Source organism: Tyto alba, unplaced genomic scaffold (genome assembly GCF_018691265.1).
Source record: "Tyto alba isolate M040663 unplaced genomic scaffold, T.alba_DEE_v4.0 Super-Scaffold_22, whole genome shotgun sequence".
Classification (NCBI taxonomy): Eukaryota; Metazoa; Chordata; class Aves; order Strigiformes; family Tytonidae; genus Tyto; species Tyto alba.
The window spans coordinates 26112310-26133736 of NW_024881296.1; the positions used below are offsets into that span (position 1 = coordinate 26112310).

At 37.4% G+C, this 21427-nt stretch overlaps 1 protein-coding gene across 6 annotated transcripts in view; it reads right to left on the reverse strand.

Moving 5' to 3' along the window:
* ADGRG6 (adhesion G protein-coupled receptor G6) overlaps positions 1-21427 on the reverse strand; it is a 112967-nt gene that overhangs the window by 66957 nt on the left and 24583 nt on the right. For all 6 annotated transcript variants that reach the window (XM_042795980.1, XM_042795977.1, XM_042795979.1 and 3 more), the window contains exon 3: positions 2707-3048. In XM_042795980.1, coding sequence (XP_042651914.1) covers positions 2707-3048 — 342 coding nt within the window. The remainder of the gene's footprint in view (positions 1-2706; positions 3049-21427) is intronic.

A 21427-nucleotide genomic window follows, 5' to 3' on the forward strand; every position in this document is an offset into this window, starting at 1 on the left:
CTGCTGTTCATGTGCTGCAGAAGGTGACAATCAGGAAAGCCAACATTTGTGCAGGTGGCCAACTTATTATGGATAATAGGACACGCTCTGTGAAACTCAGTTTAAAATTGCTCTTACATAAAACCAAGCAGTCACACAAAAGATGTTCTATTCTCAGCTAATTCCCTCCCCAAATTCACCTTCTTATATTTGTCTTTCCCCACATATATTTTGTCTTATGTACATATTGTATTTTAGGATGTACCATTAATGTATTTTTAAATCCCATTTCTAAATAGCAATTGCTATGTGTCTTTAAACAAGCCTTTACTTTCCAACTTTGCATTAGATTGTGAAACTCAAATTTGAGCAAACTATTTAATCTTTTTATTTACATATGATAATTTCTGAGAAATGAACGAAAATATGAATAGAATACTGTCCCCTTCGCTCTGGGAGAAAGTAATGATTTTGCCCAGGTATCATGTTTGTAGTAATAACAATGGCATCAGCTTGACAAAGGAGCTTTGAAACTCCACTGAGGATCTGAAGTGAGGGGATGTGCAATCTCTCCAATGGCTTTAGAAACTCTTTGCAAGGACAGAATAACATAGCACTGACATCTGCTATGCAGATATATCTCAATTTCAGTGCATGTGTGTGTCCTATTGTCTACATGCTTTTATAACTTGCAAATAAGGCCGTATATTATCATCCCTTTAGCAAGCCCCTTTGTACCTATTGTGAGGTTAAACATTGCCATGATCTTTGTCTGTAACTATCTTGTAATTGCACAACTGTGGGCACTAAGCAGAATATAGTTATAATTTGTCCAAGATGCATGCAGCCAGCTCTCCTGGCATCCATGGTCAAAATCAAGATGTCAGGTGAGAGTTACAGATTTGGAGCAATGAAACACAATTCAGCAGCCTTAGTCTAGATGCTTAACAGCAAGCCTTAACTTACAGTTTCTGAACTTATATATATGTGAAACATTAAAATATAGGTCACTGGTAAAGATCACTGATACCTCTACTCACACCGGGGAGTATTCTTCTTAGTCAAAATGAAGGGATATCTTCCAAGACTATTTAACTTTCATAGTGATATCCATGAACGTGAGGTACTATTCAATTTGGCATGGATGTTATATTTTTGCTTTCATAAAAATACATTACCAATTGGTACATATACACAAATGATTCTCTGACTATGTCAGTGGATCTTTCCTCTACTCCTCATTGAACACATCTGAAGGCAATGTTCATCTTTCAATTATACTGGTATGTCATCTTATCCCTTAAAATCATATTTAAACATTAAAGTATTAAAGAGGAATAAAGAAATAAATCATTTTGCATAATCTGACTGCATATAATTTTGTATGAACTAATTGGTTTTACAACTTCTTACAATACAGCAAGAGCTGCTATTTTCAAATAGAGAAAACTTTCAGAAAATTTGCTTCAATTTTCAGAAGAAAATAGGTCCTCCTAGAATTATTACTACATTCATTTTGTCAGCATGAAAGGACCTCAGTAGAAAAAAGTATTTTCAGCTCCTCTGATATGATGGTTTTTTGTTTTTTGTTTATTTTTTTTTTCTCAGAACTGCACACAAATTTTGCTGGCATAATCAGGACTACTTTTGTATTATGATTCCTAGAGTTTACTATCTTAATTATTTTAAAATACGTGATATGTGTAATAAATATTAAACAAAAAAAAAAATCATGAGGAAGATGTGCTTGACTGAAGCGATAACTGCAAACCTCCCTGCTCGGTTTCTACAGCAGCCAGCCAACCAACATAACATGTGTGCTACAATAATATAAATGCTCAATGAAATACTAGTGTTCAGTCTAAAGAGTGTGACTTGAACAAAGAGAAAGCCTCCTGAGAGCATGCAACTGTAAACTATAACCCTAAAGTGGAGTGAATGGTGAGTAGCATGAGGCCTGTAAGTGATCATCCTAATGCTCTCTGTTACCTCGTTGCCCTTCACAGTCATGTGAGAGCAACTTCTAATTAATGTTTTAAACAACAAAACAAACATCAATTGCATGTTATTTGTACCTTTATCTTCTAGGGGGAAAAGCATAAACATTTTTTTTTCCCAGTTGTTAGACTTCTTAAAATCTAAGAATTGCTATGTGTGTAAGGAAGGGAAGGAAAGATCAAGGAACTAGAATGAAAGATAGCCATTTTGCAATGCCAGTTTATCCCTGGGAGTTTGTTCTCAGGGATGCTTCCAGCCTCTGGAAGTTCTGCCTTCTGCACAAACTTCTCACTGTTGGGCATTTCACTAGGCCAGAGGTGTGGGTGGGCCTTCTTTCTGGCTCAGCTAAGTTCCCCTTCATGCCCCCCTTTAGGTTTCTATGCCCTATGAAGGCATGTACGCTGACCTGAAGGACAGGTGTCCAGCTTCCAAACTCTCCAGCATAAATCTGCAGGGAGAAGTACTGTTAGGCCTAAAGTGTTTGCATGTGAAAAGTTTTTCTAACACACTTGATGTCATGTCCCAGAATAAAATAACTTATTTTCATCCAAAGAAAAATAAATTGGTTAAAAAAACATACAGCAGAACCCTGTAGTTTCACCTTCCAGCTTCCCCATCCTTTCCCTTCTCATGGAGGACTTAATTCCTTTGGAAAGTGTCATTCTAATCCTTATAGGATATTTCTTTCTAACATCTATAAGAGACATGAAATGCTTCGGGTTTACTTACTTCGTACATAGCTGGCATTAAAACCTTTCTTTTGGATACTGAAGTCACTTTTAAATGACACGATCATTTCATTTCCAGTAGAGTTATAGGATAATCCTTTGGCAGTGATGCCACAAAGGTTCATTGGGCTTTCTCCATTGTCTAATGTCAGTGAATCATAAATGCAGCCTGGAGCTTCTTCAATGTCAAAATCAATAAATGTTAGCTGTATGATGAATCCATGAGGTGCTCGGATGATCCACTTGCATGCTTGGCTGTTGGGATAATCACTGGGAAAGCACGGAGAAGTGAAAATTCCAGAGGGGTCAGTTAGCACGATCCTACAGTCATAGCATCCATGAGCTGGCAATAAAAACAGAGAAAGGCTGAAGGTCAGGAAGAGAGGTAACTTAAGAGGAAAGTAATCATCAACACAATAACTAAACGTGTTTCTATACAGAAAAACAGAAACAGAGATGGGAGGAAGGCAGGCAAAAAAAGGCCTGGTTTCCAGTGGGCAAAATGCTGGAGGAATAGTAGAGCAAACCAATATTTTATGTAAGAAATCCTACGCAAAAGAAATGTGAATTATACTGCTAAATATTTTTGTGCACACAATGTATATCTGCTGTGTATATTGACCTGACAAAGGTGAAGCAAAAGCAACATTTCTGAATTCAGAAAGGCGAACAAATTCTTAAACTTCAACTTCTGAAAAGATGACTGGTATCATTTATATTTTTTGGCTGCTGGTCTGATGCTGACTGGTGGCTACTCCAGCAGCTCTGTGCCATGCTATTGTTTCCAGTGGAATGTCCCTGGAATGCGGCAACACAAGACATGGGTTGAAGAGGGGCAGATGCAGCAGCTCTGCAGAGCTCTCAAAGGTTACTCATCAGCATTTCCGGCTAATGCTCTCCACATCACCCAGAAGGGTAGTAGTGAGCTAGTGGCTTTTGAATCAACAGCAAATTATTGCACTCTTCCCATGCTGACTCAGCTCCATTGGCATAATTGTGGCAGTCAGGCTCTAAGAAATTCTTACCCTATTCCTCACACTCCTTTGCTCACCTGTTGTGCTCATTCGCAAGAATTTCAGGCCCAGTTAATCCCCAGGGTTGCATTTCTTGTTTGGTTTACACTTGCTCATTTATTATATATTTACATAGTATATTATATGATATAATTACCATGAACCACCTGCTGCTAAAATGTGTAACAGTTTGCCAAAGCAACACTGAACAAACTAAGTGGGAACTGAAAGAAACTAATTGGCACATTTATGCTGAATTACTTTGCAAACATTTCATTAGGCCACAATCCTGTGTCTATTACTACAGGTATGAAAAAGGACAATGTGAACATACATTATTAGTTGTCCAAGCTAAAAGCAACTAAGAAAGTTGTCAAGTGTAAACAACATATGGGGCAACTATAAAATAGGAATAAACACAACAAACTTCTCCAAAGAGCCCTTGATGTTTCTTTCTGCTGCTTGGGTCCTGACATTGCTCCGTCACATTCAGATGTTGTTCCACCTGAGCAAATGAACCCTGACTCTGTAAAGTGGCATGGCAAAAAAAGAAGCAGTTTGCATCTGCAAGGTGAATTGCGAGGTGTATTTTACAGAGTTTTTGTCATTTTGATTTGCAATTCATGAATTCATATGGCCCCAAAGAGGTGAAGAGACTATTAATTAATTGGGTTTGCAGAACCAAATACAGGCTGGTCACATTAGAAAGGATCAGTGGGATGCTTACTTATTCAAATGAGAAAAAAAGATTGTCTGAAAGATTTTCAGGTAGCTCTGGGAAGAAGTGGCACTCATGAAATTGGAAAACGATCTGTGTGGTACAAACAGCGGCCTGTCCACCCTTAATTTCTCTGCAAGTCTTTACAGTCAGAGGACTATGCTCACCTGCCCTGAAAGCCTGCTGTTCTGTTTACTAACCAGAGAGGGAATATTTACTTATTAGTATGGTGACTATAAATCCTGCAGTTGTAAAAACAGATGACGGCTTCATCCAGTGGATTTTTGCACAGATTGGTATCAGTTTTCAGAGAACCACCCTAGACTGGGAGGAGGAGGAGGAACAGGAAAAGCACGCTCTAAGCCACAAGCTGCTGTGGTCTCCTAGTCCAGGACGAGTGAGGCTTACAGGGCAGCACAGCAGTAAGCGGCTCTGGCTGGGGCTGCCTCCACTCATTCAGTCTCGGATACCTGAAGTAAATCTTTAGGGCATTATAAAACATTGCTGAACCAGAAAAAAATACGCCATTTGTTGTAAAAGTGTATCTCTCCAATTGGTAGAATATTATATTCCAGTTGAGTTTGGAAAAGTCAAATTTGACCACCAGAAAGAACACAGGCATTCTTAAGAGAAGCATGCTTTTATTAATTCTATTGATCATCATCAGCCAAAACAGGACTCAGCTCTTCTATTTATTTCTCTCTTGAGTATTTATCATTGTTCCTAACTTGCATTAAAAAAAAAAGTCAGTACATATAACAAAAATAATTTTATCCCTGCTGTCTGTCACTATAAATACTAAAACATAAATGTTATTTATGTTACTGGGTTGTTTCACTAATTTAATCTTTTCACTAACATATTCTCATTTTATTATATCCATATTGTTTTGTTGCTTTTACAGAACTAATGCAAAAATACAGCCCCTAAATTTAGGTACGAAAATAAGTGCTCAGAACTTTACATACACAGAAGAAACAGATTTGGTGAGCAAAATAGTTTACTTTTTTGAAGTGGGTTGGCTCCATTTTGGCATAGTACCTATTCTGTCCATGACTGCAATTTGAAAGAGAAATATCCTGTTTTCATGCAAATGTCCACAGTAGTAAGTAAAAAGAAAAGAAAACAAACAACAAATCTATATATAAACAGAATGGGTTTGAATGGAACTTTTTGCACAGCTTCTCATGAGACAGTTATTTTTCTATAAACACCACCTATTTTACTCATTAAAGAGAAAAATTGCTGTGGCAACCTTAGGCTCTCAGCCAAACCTGACAGATATTTTGCAATCCCATTGGCCCAGAGCAGTTCTGAACTGTGGATACAGAATACTTGTTGCAATACACACCACAAACATTTCTACAAGCAATCTGAGATATTTTATTGATTTCAGTGGGAACAAAGTTAGGTATGATATTCCTGGTCAGGAACCACACATATGCAGAATCTGCCTGTCAAGTACTTTTTATCACCCTAGATCACATGACATTCACTCTCTAAATATATTTTATCCAGTAAAAGCATTCATCTTTTCTCCCCCAAAACAAAATGAACATCCTCCCCATATAGTGAAATAGAGCACTTAATTTCAACATTGCCTAAATTGAAAGTTTCACTGAGAAATTAATTTGTCTCTATCATGAGAACACCCTGAAGTACTGTTTTAATTTCACAATCACTTTTTTTTTTTCCCCCTGCAGGACTCATACTTCCTATAATAAAAGAATAACTGAGTATTTAGTATGACACTTCAACACTATACTAAGAAAGGAAAATAAATAAATTCCTCTGGAGTATGTTGGAGCTTTCACCAAAGTTATCTAAGCGATTCACAGATGTTAACTGACTTCAGAAGGGGTACTGACTGTAGGGGAAATGGCTTTTTCCCTCCTATCATGCCCATTTTATAAGGATAAAGTTAGGCATGGAGATAATGGGCAAAAATGGCAAAAGTTTCCATAGATTTTGGGTTCCTAATCTAAGAAATGAGTGTACTGATTTTCCTTAACTACTTAGTATTTGTACAGGGTTTTGTATGTCCAAAGCACACTATCAATGACTTTAAAATGCAGCTGGGAGAGCAGTCTGCCAATCTGGCCCACTGTAGAAAATCCGAAAATGAGTACTTAGTGGCCAATGGAAAATTTTGGTCAAATAAATTTGGCCATCTTTAATAGGAATTTGCCGGTAAAGGCACAGATAGAATCCCTTTCTCATGGTTGCCAATTTTCCTAACCATGAGACCATTCTCTCTCTTCTGTGAGTCTCTTATCTACTTTACATATATACATTTTAATTTCTGTCATGAGGAAAGTACCTTATACTAGTCTTTCCTACACCATGTTGAATCATCTGAAGAATGTCCTAAAACTAAAGTGCTAAGGGAAACACTGTGTTACTCATTAAAGATTGCACCATACAAATGGACATGTGCACACAGAAACCTCATATCCTATGGAACAAAATTAATCGCCCAGCTTGTCCTGCCTACTGATTTTGTCTCTTTAGAGCCCCAGCACAGAATTCTACCATTTGAATTCATGAAGACACCTGTAGGCATTGAGTTACACAATATGAAAGTGACTTTCAAAATCTAGTTGTGGGCAGTTGAAGCCACAGTTAGACCCAGAACTACGATGCTGAACAGTGGATTTGGGAAGGAAACATTTTGTATATAAGCTCATGCCATACATTTGTACTTCTCTTTTTCTGATTCCTTCTTACATGACTAACACATTCCAGCACATGCCTCCAGAATCTGTGCTAGTATTTGTATTTTCCTCTAGCTCCTCACGCTTCTCTGCTTCTCACCACTGTCATAATTTTCCCCCCAAACCTCATCTTTTGCCCTATTATACTTTGCACTTCTTTCTCAGATGTGAAGTTTGACTTCTATCTCTCCACCTGCTTTCATTTCTGCACTTTCCCAACCTTGGAGAAATGCTGGACAACAAATTTTGTTTGGTCAAGAATTTTTTTAAGAGTAAAAGCAATCCAGCTTGGGACACTGCCTATTTCAGCCCTGAAGACTTAAAGTTTGTGAAGGTTAGAATCAAAAGAAAACAGGGTCTCTGGGGAAAAATGTCTGCCCTTGCAATTCGTGCCCTATCCTGTTTTCTTTCACACTAAGTTACACCTTGCATTGGGTTTTTCTTTTTCCAGCTGTAGCATGCAGCTGGCCTTCTGTACAGCATTTTCCACCTGACAGAAGTGTAGATGACTACATATGCGTAGGCAGCAGCACAGGATACCAATGATAGCCAGTGTGGGATGAATTAACACTACTGGTATTTTTTAAAAATCCATTAAAAGGATCCCTCATGAAAATAAGATAGAATACTGCTGGATTCCATTTTGGCTTGGAAATTAGCTCTACTTCTGCCTGTGGAGGACATAATTTTCAAATGAAAATCTATGTCACTGTGGGATTCAATTTTCAGAAAACAAAACAAGTTTATGTTAACTCTAGTCTTATTCAGGTGAACAATAAAATCTCCTCTGCCTGACAGAATTGGCCAATCCTAAACGACAGAAAATCTTAGCTACAGTATCAAGCACTTTAGACATAAAAAAGCAGTACAGAATTAATTATAATTTGCTTTCATGTAGACATCTGAGAACCTTTAAGCCCTTTACATACTTTTACAAAGGTAGCACTTACAAGGACGGTCATTTTGAACTGAGTAAGAGAAGCATGGGGTGGTGACATGACGTAGGTACTTGTAAAAGTGTAGCAAAGCCCAAAATAGAAGTGAAACCTTACAATCATTTACTGTGACAGCATGAAAAAAATACCTATTTTGATGAACATTAGAGAGGAAAAAGTCTTGCTTTATAATAAGCAATTCATTATTGGTTTGCCTTTTTTTTTTTTTTCCTCCTATTTCAAAGATGCCATAACAGAGATACAGCCAAACATTAGGTTAAATGTATTTATGACTCCAAATAGATGGGTGAATGAGGTCAGCAATGGGCACACCTGCAGACAAGCAAAAGGAAGGGCCAAACCACCAAGATGTGGGTGGGCTGGAATGGCTACAGAACAAACAAACCCATGTTATTCCAGGGAGACACAAACGCTAAAGCCAGAACAGCTATCACATGACAAAGGCTTCAACAGTAGCTTATCTTCACTTTAAAAAATAATTTTGGAAGTAAAGAGGAGCTGCAGATCTACAGAAATACCTATACACAAAATATGAATATATTAATTGCAAAGAATTGTCACGTCATTCACTCTGAACATAAAGTAATGCTCTATTTACTCATAAGTTAGTTATAAGATAACGCATATATAAATTTTTATGCAAAACATTAAACATAGCACTCTTCTATAGCCTCTGTACAATCCATCTTGTCTGCTCTCTGTGCAACCCACAATTTGATCAAGTTCTGTGTGAAAAAGTGCAAATGAGGAAGTGTGGCAGGTTTATTTTTGCTTCTTTATTTACTTTCCAAATTGTAGAAGCTGTTTGATGTCCCCAAAAGATCCTTATTTTGCTACGGTATGCTGGCCCTGATAGAAATTACTATACACAACACATAATTTAATGTTAGCATGCATTGTAATCCTCAAATTAAATAGACAATCCTAATTTTAACTGTTTAAACATCCCAATTAAAAAAAAAAAAAAAAAAAGGACAAAAATAAAGGACAAAAAAACAATAAAAAATGATTCTCTGCAATAAACAGAAGGGAAGACTCTCATACTGATGTGTATAAAAGTTTGTCCCTGCACATATGATGTTACAGGGATGAGGTCTACTGGTTGGAAGTATGATTGCAATGATAATATGGAACCATTTCTACAGTCTACACAGCCCTAAGTTCACAAAAATCTTGGGTAAATCCTAAAATTTCACTGATGGTTTGGATTGAAGTATGGACTTAAAATTCAGCAAATGTTTAATGTCTTTTCCTGCACAATGATGCCTTTGAGTCCTATATTTGAGGTTTTACAGTCCCATCTTCAGCCTTGCAGTCCCCTCAAGGACGGACGGGAGGGCTTGACTCCAGCACTGCTGCCACATGAAAACAGCAGGGGAGGCACCGCACGGACCCCAGCAGTGCAGAAAGCTGCGCCATCCTCTCTAGTTGTGATAATTTTTTCCTTTTAAGGAAAGGATTAATAAATGGACCAACATACACAAACACCCATTCAGGGAGAGAGACCCACTCTCAAACACACAGGTTGCATATGAAAAGCTGGTTACCGTGTGATTAAATAATTAACATGAACCACTTTACACCTGGCCTGATGTCCACACAGCAATCCATATTCTTCCTTCCTTCCCTTGCCAACCAGCTGGGCATATTCTAGATTCCCAAGTTGCTGATTGAATCTGGGGGGAGTGAGAGGTTGATCTTTTATATCAAACTGTCACAGAAATAGTTCCTTCCAATCTTTGAATTTCCTTCCCAAATTACTTTCTGCCTAAAGACCAGGAAAGGCAAGGTTTAATTCTAATTCAGTCATGAACTTTCTAAAAATGTCACCATGTCAAAGCCTCTTATTCCCTGCCCTCCACACTTAAAAATAGAAGCACTATTCCTCTGGGTAGGGTTCAAACCCATCCCATCAGCCTTTATTAATACGTTGTATTAACTTCCAGCTCTGCAAAGGCATCAGTAGCAGGCTTTGATGCCAGACAACTTTGTGGAGAAATATACTTCAGCTCAATTTTGTTTTTTTTTTTTAATTTCTCCAAACACTGAATTGTTAAACTGTTGGTCACTAAAATACCTGGCAGTGGAGTGTAGGTCATCTAAAAATGAAACCTAGTACAATTTAAATAATTCTCTTAAACATTCCTAAAATACTTATTTACATTAATAGGTGCAGAATATATAGAATCCCAATAGGATAAACATTACCAGTTTTTATGTGAAACCACCTGCATAGACTCATCAGTAATAGAACCAGAATAATTTAAAAAGTAGAAATCATATAAGCTTTATACAAGTGAAACTTTACATTATCCTACTTAAAGCTGTAACACATAATCAAAAGCATTTTACAAAGCATAATAAAGATGTGATTAGGAAGAATCTTTCATGTCTGTTATTCTTAGTTTACAAATGTGACTTTTTTTGTTGATTTGTAAGAAAACGCTATTTGAAGCACTACTAAAAACTCAGTCCAGACTCATTCTGCATCATTCCCATTGCATCATCTGCACAGTACTCCTTGTACCCAGCAAGAATTTAAAGCCTCCATATTCCTGACTGGAAATAGCACATAACCCTGGCAGAGCCTTTTATAATTTAATGAAAGACAAGATTGTGCTCTCACAAAATAATTCAACAATTGGGTTTTAGCCACTGAAGCCAGGAGACAAAGAGAGTACTATGCCCTGGCCAGTCGTATCAGCTTGCCTTACATCTTCTTTTGCTGATGCATTATGCCTTGCAGCATACGCTTTAAATGGCTGAACCGGTTGGTGCACCTAAGAATAATTAAATGGTAGAAGAAAACCTCCTCACAGGCTAACATATAGACATATATGAAAGTGTAACTGTTGTCTGTGAAGTCATTTGTTATTCCTGCTTCCTGTTGCTCTAATCCTTATTGTTTATCAGATTATTAACAAATTAAATTTTTCATCACATGGAATTAGCCCTGGTTATTTTCTCTCTTTTGTTAGACAAGAACAAGGCACTTAATTAATGAAATTATATATGGCAAATTGAAAACTGATAAAAACCAAAAAATTTCCTCTTATGTTACGTCAGCCTGTGGAACTCTGACCAGAAAAGTATCAAAGCAGGAAACAAAATACAGAAAGCCAATGACATTTTTCCAAGTATCTAGTAAGACCTCTGAATCCCTCGAGATATATATATATATAATAATTGACAAGAAAAAACAAAACTGTAAGGAATTGTATACCTCATGGCTTATGCTTGAAACTAATCTCAACCAGCTAATCAGGAACAGTATTAACAGCTCCATCCTGATGGTGGGCATGATCCCAGGCTCTGGGACTTGCCTGTCCATATGGCCGCAGCATGAGGCTGACGCTGGCACCGCTCGAGCCAGCTCAGCCAGTTCTTCTCCAAACCCTTCATGGGCATGGCTGAGCACCCAGGGCAGGTCAGGGACCATTCCCAACACGCAACCTGAATATAGCTACCCTAGTTTTTATAACCGTGTGCATGTGGGACACGGCATGAGCTGCCCTCTGAAGCAGAGAACAGCCCTAGGCACATCTCATTTACTGTAAGAGAGGTGGCCAGTGCATGTGTGAGAAAGGGAAAGCAGTCATGTGAGGCAGAGCACGAGACTCTATCTTGTGTATCTAATGTAGGAGCCAATACAGCAGTTCTTGCTAGTTTTGGTGGTTTAAACACTACACGTAAATCTGGGAGAAACAGGTGGTAGTACATCCGTTTTCTAACATGATAATCAAAATTATCTTTCAGGATACACTTGAGGTCAGTAACAGTAATAATGTACCAAAAAAATCAGGAAGAGCAAAGCTTAATTTTCAAATCTGAGGTTAAGATTAGAAAAGCAGAAGTGAGAATAGAAAACTACTGACTCAGGAAGCATTTACCATGAACACAGGCAGTAACCAACTACTACTAAACCCAGCAGCAGACTTCTGACCAAAACCAAGACAGCATAAGCTGATTTGCACTTCCTCATGACACAACTGTATAACATGGTCCCACATCGAGAAAGATTTTGTTATTTAATTTCTGATAAATAAATATACAAACCACAGCATGATATTTAATCCTTTTTGTAAGGGACATAGGTGGACTGGAACCTTATACCAATTTAGGGTGTACCATTCATATGCAGGCTGCTGAGACTTTGGGCAGGACATTTCAGGATATTGACCTCCTGAGTTCTAAAGACTAGCATCCTAACCAGCCCTCAAATAGAGTCATCCAATTATTGACCTTATCAGCATTTCTTATATGCCAGTTCTCCAAAATGTTGTGATACCCCCGGAACGATCAGAGTTGATGCTCTTCACTCTGAGAGAGTGGGATGCTAGCACAATACATTAGAGACCATTAGAAATTCATTGTGTTTCCAGATATTCCACATGGACCCCAGGCCCCGTTTTATGCTAGAATTCAGCAGGTATTTATTTCTGTTGGGTTATCATTGCCACTAAAAGCTCTGACTCCTCTTGATCGCTCTGGCGCAAATATCCTACCTCCTGACAGCAACCGACTTTATCACAGCAGTGACTCCAGCAGGTTTTGATTGATCTGGGAAATCTACAAAAAAGCTACAATAGAAGAAAATACGTTCAGAGCCAGGGTGGGGGCCCTGCACCGCCTGTTTCCCCTTAGTTGTTTGGTTTTGTGCCAATGAAAATGGAAGTGGAAACAAACACACTGACTGGGTAAATCTGGCCTGACCCATATGAGTGGAGTTCACACTGGAGACAAAGTTATGGATTTCCCCCAGAGGGAGGGGATAATGTGAAAATCCTGTGTTACACCCATTGTAACTTAAGAATATTTTCATTGGCATTCCTGTGATAATCTTATAAAAATAACAGAATTGACTCGCTAGTTTTGGCCTGAGTTGAATTTTTTTTTCCACAAAGCAGAAGTTCGGGACAAAGAGTGGTATTGACTCAGTTTAGTTTAAATATGCTGGTTAAAAAATTACTAACTAGTAAGTATATAAGCACATAAGCTAACACACAGGTCAGAAAAGAGATTATGTTAGGGAAGGGATAGGGTGGGAACAGGTGAGTTTTTATGAGGTTGCTGCATGTAGCATAATGGTTTCAAACAGAGATCTACATATCACACCCCATCACAAATCATGCTGAGATTTACAAGAGGAATGGTCATCAAGAATGTCGTGTTTTTGTCCACTCCAGCAAGACATTCTGGCTGCTGGGTCCTACCTGTTCAGCTGCTGCATGGTTACAAAGAGGATCACATCTTCAGCTGGAGTAATTAGCTTCAACACAACTATACCAGGCGGCACAAACTGAGGAGCGGTACAGCTAAGTAATTTCTTGAGTATCATTCAAGCAAGCAAGTGTCATGCCTGCCTGAGAAGTTGTTAAAAAAATGAGTGGAAAAACATCTGACAATTTTTCAGCGATGGGTGGTTTGTAGGAATTTGAGATCCCACCAAACAGCACAGATACTCATTAAAATAATGTTATATCTGTGCACAGGTCATGTTCTCAGTAAAACTCAATCATACAGATGTGTACAAGAAATATATTTTCTTTACATATACATTGGACACAGACAAAATAAAATGTTAGGATGAAACTTCTGAGTAACAGAATACTTTGTGCAGTGGAAGTGGAAAATACTGTGTCTTCACTGGGTGCTTTACCCAACATATCCAACACGCACCCAACATCCAAAGCAGTTTTCATTTGATCTGTGGTGCATTCATCATCTTTTACTGGTTATAAGAGGACAGTTCAATTGAAGAGCTTTCTTTCCCATGCTGCAATGTTGGAATGCCTTTTCTGGCTGCTACTATCCGTATTCTGAATAAGTATTATTCTTAACTATATGAAAGCCTCTAGAAAACACAAGGTAGGGGGGTTATTGTACTGCTTGTCAGTGATATTCGTCAAGCTTTGTGTATTTATTGGCCACATTTTGGATCTAGAAGGGTTTTTTTATAATTTTTTAGATATCAGAAAATCTGCTATTAAAGACATGGGTCTCTTGCAGCAGAGGTTGAAACTAGTTTGCTGGTGTTTAACAAGATACAGAAATTATGCATAATCACTTTACATTGGAATACACTATTATAATATGATACCAAGGCATTCTACACATACTGGAAAACACTGACTCAAACCTGATTTCACACAGAGCCTCTGAATCATTTTTAGGGTTTTATTATCTATCCTTTCTACTAGTTTTGAAAATAGCTATTTCAATACAATTTGGGCTACTTATACTTTAGTGTTTTAGTATTTTCTGGGTTCTTTCAGTAAACCATTAAAAAAAATATATGCTATCAGAAATATATCTGTCTCATCTCTTGTGCAAGAAGGAACAATCTAAGTCAAAATATTTGTGATTTTTTAACATCATAAAATAATAAAGAGTTTTTCTATTACACACAGATATATTCTCTTCTAACCCATCACAGAAAATTAGTCATGCTTTCACCTTCCAAAGACTGTAACATATTCGGTGTTAACACTTATTATTCAAACAGTTCTGTCCAGAGCAAACTGAAAAGCTGTTCTGAACAATATCAGGTATTTTCTTGTACACTATTAATGGAGGTGTCAGGAGACTTGAAGGGGGTTAGGACCTCTTTACTAATTGAAGCTTTCATCTCTCATACTTCATTTAGGGACTTGCTGGCAACAGTAAAGCTGCACAAGTAAAAGTGAGATCAGAAATTACTTCTCAATCATTTGCACTGATAAGAACATAATACTAGGTATGATACAGAAAACTAATATCTATTGTGGGGTGGAAGTGTGTACATTTTCGTCATTTAGTGTTACTCTGACATCTCTAATGCTGTTTTTTGTTCTATATTTTAAAGCAAGCCATTCATTATAACTTTGAATAATTTCAGTGATACAGCATCTGGAACTGCTTTCTAATTGTGGTGCTTCTATCAGACATGAAGATGGAAGAGAATGGCATACCTAGCTCAAAACAGTAATTCCTTCACTGCTGCATCACTAGTTTCCAGTCCTGGTTTGTTGGTGTATTTCTCCTTTACATAACAGCAGAAAATAAAACATTATGAACGCAGACAGCAATCTTGTATTAAACAGTCAAGTGCTTGCTTACTGCTTTCATTAAGTTTACAATGACTGATCTTTGTGTGACTACACCTGAACCTTTTCTTTTTGTCAGTCTGGGCTATGTGATTTATTTTTCTAACCTCCATCCAGTTCTCCATACACTCTAGCCACCAAACTCCCACTTCAATCAATCAAGAAGTCTCCTTACACATTCCATGGCTTTTACCAACTCTATCAGCTTTTTCTACCAGTTCTCTAGAGAAGAATATTCCATGGATGAATGTACTTCAAAGTTGGAAATTTGGCTCTGATTAAACTACATGTATTTAATTTAACTCATTGAAGATGGACAGTGCGTGCCCCACTACTCTTTTTGCATCTTGCCTCTTTACTGACAGCAAGAAAACAAATTCACAAGGATTAAACCAGAAGCAAATAACTGATCTGTCTCTTTTTTTGTCAACTATGACTGCTTAACATATAAAAACTGAAAATATTCTCTCTAGCAAAGAAACTGTAATAAGTTTGGCTTGAAAACATCTGTTAGGTTTCAAAATGCTTTATGTCTTGTTTTTATTATTTGTTTGATCTACATCTTAATGAACAGGTTTCCAGATATTAATGTGATGTTTTTTAACGTTTGCTACAAAGCTAAACTGTATGTTCTGTATGTACAGACACGTATATACATAAACTATATGTACATGTTCAAAACATGTATAGCATTTAATTATGCAATACTGGACAGCTTTGAGCTCAGATGTCAGTAGAAATCAATTCTTCACTGAAAGAGAAGTTCTTAAAATAGACTTACAACTTCTTGTTTCCCCAAATCAAAATCAGCAAGTTATTCAGCTTATTATAAGAACAAGAACGCTTTCTTAGTCTTAACAGAACTTGTTTCATGTGAAGGAACTATTGTTTTCTGTGACGGTTCTGCAGTCATCAGCATTATTTGGAAACAACATCTAAACCACGTACCACTTAATGGAAACTGCAGAGTTTTACAACCGACTTGCTCTGCAATTTCTGAAACCAAACCAAGCCAATCAACCAAAGGAAACCTCTTTCATGAATCTGCTATTTACATACAAAGCAGACAGGAAAAAGGTATTTTGTTAGCTCTGGAGACACAGCTTAAGGAGGTTTTAAAAGATTAGGAAGTATAATGACAGGTGCACAGTGTTCCTTGAAATTAGACGGGAAGTGAGTACGAGACAGAACTTTATGGCATCATCCTTCTATAAAACTACATGGACAAACTGTTCTCTCTTAATAATGACTATAGACTAACATTTAAAACCAAGTATTGTACCTTTACTTGACCTTTAACACATTGTACTTCATTAATGGACTTAACTATTCAATTAGTGACAGCCAAGCCCTGGGTTGCTCCCATATTCCTTCTGTCTGAGGTTATTTAAGATAGATATTTTACTGAAATACTAAACTCTGCAGTTGATTTGTATTCAACAAAGCTTTGATGTTCAAGCAAGCCAATATGTGTCATCATCCCAAAACTTAACTTCCTCACCTTGTAATTCTTCAGCTAATGTTTCTAGCAAAGCATAAGAAATGATATGAAAGAATGCTCATGGCCACAGTGCTCTCCTCCTTAACAGCATTTCCAACACCATTTGTTATTAGATTTCAGCTGTTCTCAAGGAAAGCCTATTTCAAAGCTACAGTGAAAAAGATATCTTCTTGTTTATAGCTGGAGTCCATTTATCAATATTCTCTTTCTTTGCACCTCAAATATGACCTAATAACAATGCGAAAGTAACTGTTTAAGATCTGCCATCAGTATTGAATACATAGACAGATTATCTTGGTCCCTCTGAGAATCAAACTCCAGTTTGATTGAAAGTTTACTATTGTTTAAATTTTCAAAGCCTCAAAGACTGAATCCATCAAGATACTAAGTCCTGGGCCTTCCAGTGATGGCGTCTGACTGACATCTAAAATAAAATGTGCCTAATAAAAGGAGCAAGTATGGAAGAGACACTAATCAAACTCTAATATTGAACACCTGACTCTCTGAAGTTCCAAGAGTGCTTACAATTCCTACTGCTTTCACATTACTTACCTTTTATTATAGTTTTTAATCACAGTTACTCTGATTCTGCAAATACTCAAAATCTTAAATTTTGTGATACTGTAACTTTAGTAGAGCAGCAGGGTATATAAACTTACCTCATACATAAATGGAATAAAGCAGTGTTCTTGGGGTTCTCTTTTTTTTTTTTTTTCTAACTTCTTCACATATGCTGTCTAAACTATTAAACTGCAAACTGTAAACCTGGGTTCATATATGAACCCATCAATGACTTTTATCTCAGCTCTTCTAGGATTTATCTCAACGAACATTTCCCTGCATTGAAAATTCACTTCAGGGTCTAATGAAGCATATCAATAAAGTGTTCAAAAGCAAGCTGAAGAGACTGGTGGGAGTAGTATCTGTCCCTCACATCTGCATCCTATCATCCCATCAAGCAGAAAGTTAGGGTGAACTCTATTCACTGTTGTCCACCCAGATGATCTAGATATTTTATTGGAAGTCCAGATAAACACTTAAAAACAGGAATTCAGGGTAATAAATTTCCAGTTTTGAATAAGAAGATATGTTTAAACATATTAAACAACATATATAAAATATATCTTATTTTCTTTATTTTAGTATGAGATTCTATGCTTATTAGAAGCTTTGCTCCTCTGATGGTACTTGGCTAGACCACCTAGTTTTAGGCTTCATCTAACACTCTTAACTCAAAGACATGTTTACACACTTTGCAGTGGGATTTGGATCAAATCCTATAGACTCAAACATGAAAAACTGTAGTTGACAGTAAGGGAACCTCAGAGGGTGATTTCACTGCTGACCATGAGCAGTTTTGGACATAGAAACAAATTACCTACTTTACTATCTTAACACAAAAAGTTCCACATCCATCTGAATGAAGAAAGTAATAAAACCTGTAAGATAAGGAAGCAGATCACAGAATATTTCCATAGGGAAATAAAAACATAAATGTAAGGTCTAATCTGTGCAATATATTACCTTCACAGAGGTAGTGTCAGAAAAGACAAGAAGTGGCCTAAAACCACAGTACTAACTGTTGTTTGGCAAGTCCTAGGTGTAACACTGAATCATGATAGGAAAGCTACAGACACAGAAAATAAGGTAAGGCACATCGTAACACTACTTTGCTTGCTAAATGATCATATCATTGTACTTACACAAGGGTGGAACATAAAAAGGCAGACAAAGCCTGATGAAAAAACAGTGAGGGCTTTATGTGACTCTCCCTTTTGCCTAATAGTACCACCTTCTGAATATCATATACTGTATCCTGAGAGCAAGGCTATTCCAAAACATCCATCAGGCCACCCTACGGGTAGGAATTAAGAAGAGGCATATTAATGGTACAGTATATATGTTGGAACCCGCTGTACAGACCTGCTAAAACACAGCTCAGCATACTTAACAAGTCAGTAAGTGTTCCTTGCCATGCCACAGTGAGATTTTTTTAGTTGGCATATTTCACTCATGCAAGCAAGAGAAGAATGAGTCATGAATGATTTCATAATGGCTCTGCAGAAATTAGTCCAACACCATGGCTGTGGCAGAACTAAGCTGGACAGGCTGTCAGAGCACTGAGGAACAAGGAGAAAGAGTCCAAAAAAATCATTAAGAAGCACACAGTAAAGAGGATAGAGTCTGGGTAAACAGGAAATAAAGGAAGTCTTGCATTTCACCCTGACCACAGTGTCTAATTGCCATGGATAAGAAAAATTAAACAATTCCTTTCACTCTACCTACGTGCATAACCACATAGTTATTGTATTCTGCATGCTGTTATGTCAAGCTAAATCCACCTTGCTACAGTCTTGTGGCAGCATTATTTCTTCAACACAAGTTAGTGACTAAGCCTAGAACTATGGTAGACTCCCGTGGCAGGAACGGCAAAATGTTTAGGCAGATTTTGTCTGCCTGCAAGTATTATTCCTATTTATGACAGATCCACTTTAAGACTAGACCTTTGGTCAAGAGTTCAGTCAATAAAACTTAGTGACCTCACGTTTCCTTTCTTCTACATTTTTTTTTATCAAGGCCTCTCAGGTAGTAGCCCAAGTAAGATGCAGTCAATATAAAGAGCTCATTATTTAGGGAAAGTATTCTTTTTTATTCTAATTGCTCCAGTTGACTCTAGTGGCAAGGTCTGCAAAGCAGCTGCTGTCCAAGAGTTAGTTACTGTACCTACTTTCTAAAAAGAGACAGGCTTTTCCGAATCTCCTAGTTCTTATTAAATTAAACTTCTTAAATCTATTTTAGTAGCTGTATGGTTGGCAGTAGGCAACAATCATTGCAAGTTTTTCACTGAAAGTTACTGAGCCATGTGTGCAAACTGACAGGAAACTTTTCAGTATAGTTCAGGATAGCTTCAGTATAACTCTCCCTCAGGATGCAAGGAAAAGTTGAGAAATCTTTTAATACCTGCAGATATTAAATCTAATATGAACCTAATACCTGGTCAGCTGATTCAGACATGCTAATTTGCTGTAGCAAAGAAATAACTGGAATATTAAAAATGTGATAGCTGCTAATTGGACCTCCTGACAATAAGTAGCACAGGAATAACTGACAGGAAATCAGATTAAAAAAAAAAAAAAAAAAAAAAAAAGAAAAAGAAAATCTCCTTCAAACAAATATTCTGCAAAATAGTATCAAATAAGTGAATCGAATGAATCAGAACATTTCATTGTCATTGCCTTTAAAAATTTTAGGAAACCTTTTTAAAATATTGAATTAAATTCAAAACAATGACGCAAAACTTTGCATTGAATTTTCAAAGAAGTATTTTTTTTCCATCATCAAAACATTTCAGCTAGAATTTTTATCATATCACTTTTCTTCAAAATTTATATAATTTTCAGTTTCAACAAAAACAGTATATTTGGAGACTAAAAAACCCAGCTGTCTGATTTAATAATAACTCCATTTCTCATCCAAACAGCTTTCCAGAAATTCTGATATTTTCTTTCCTCTTTGTAGTTTTCTTAAGTGTTACTGTGCAGTAAACTGTGTGGTGAGACAGTGCTGGAGATCCATCCGTAGTCTGAAAACCCTAAGGTGTGCTAGACAGCTGTCCCGTGACTTTCATGACTGCAGGGGTTTCTCCATCCAGGCTCTTCCCACCCCCTCCTGCATTCAGTCTCAAGACTACTCAGCCAGAACAGCCAAAACAGGCTCTGACAGTATACAGTACTAACAGCAATTATAGCATTTTATAGCATGTGATAATTGAGTCATTATGATCAGGCTGCAACAACTACAAGAAGGAAAATCCTTATAAAAGCTGAGATGGTAACTGCTTGCGTATTTTCTTTAGCAGAGTCTGGATCAGTTATGAAAATGGCAGAGCACTGCCTGATGGTCTACCCTAGGACACAGTTGGGCAAAATGCCTTCCTTCCAGCTGAGGAAGGCCTACAATGCTGAACAGACCCATTCAGGTGGCAACTCGTATCTATGCAATGTCATAGAAATAAAAGGTTGATGTAATCCTGGTCTAAATGGCCATGAAACTGTGACCACATCTCCCAGTGTCAAATCACACACTGCACTGCGCAGTAGTAATGGTGGCAGGCTAAACACTTCTTGGCTCATCTGGTAAATCTGCTCCAGCCTGAGCTCTAAACTTAACTCAAATGAACTGCCAGCAGCAACTTTAAGCAGATCTTAGTTATGGAAATAGCAGAGGGTTGTTTGTCAGTAATCGGGCAACTACTGGATTCATCACCAGGTATGACTTGCAAACATTTGCCAGAAGAGTCTTCTTTTATTTATGACTAGATAGACAATTGCATCCTTTCTTTTCAAACTTACTGGCTGTTCACAAGTGCTACCCCTGAGGCTGACTCTACCTACAAAAAAAATGCAAAATAATAACAGTAACAAAAATGTGAATACCATAGCCTAAAACAATTGTTCATACCAACTGCCCAAATGGGACAAATCAAGAAAAATAAACACATTAAAATCTTCTCAGTAGCGTAAGAATGATCTTATTTTGCCTGTCTGTGGAAAAAGGTCTATGATGAAGCAGCTCCAGCAAAGTATAAGGGACAGAGTGGGTTAAGTGATACAGGCGTGGGGTAAAGAGCTGTCATGAGTGGTCTGGAAAGCCAACCCTGCAGCACCGACTGCTTTTATCAACGTAAGGTGTCACTGCTGCTGCTTGCAGGGGTGACCCCCTGTCTCCTCTAGCA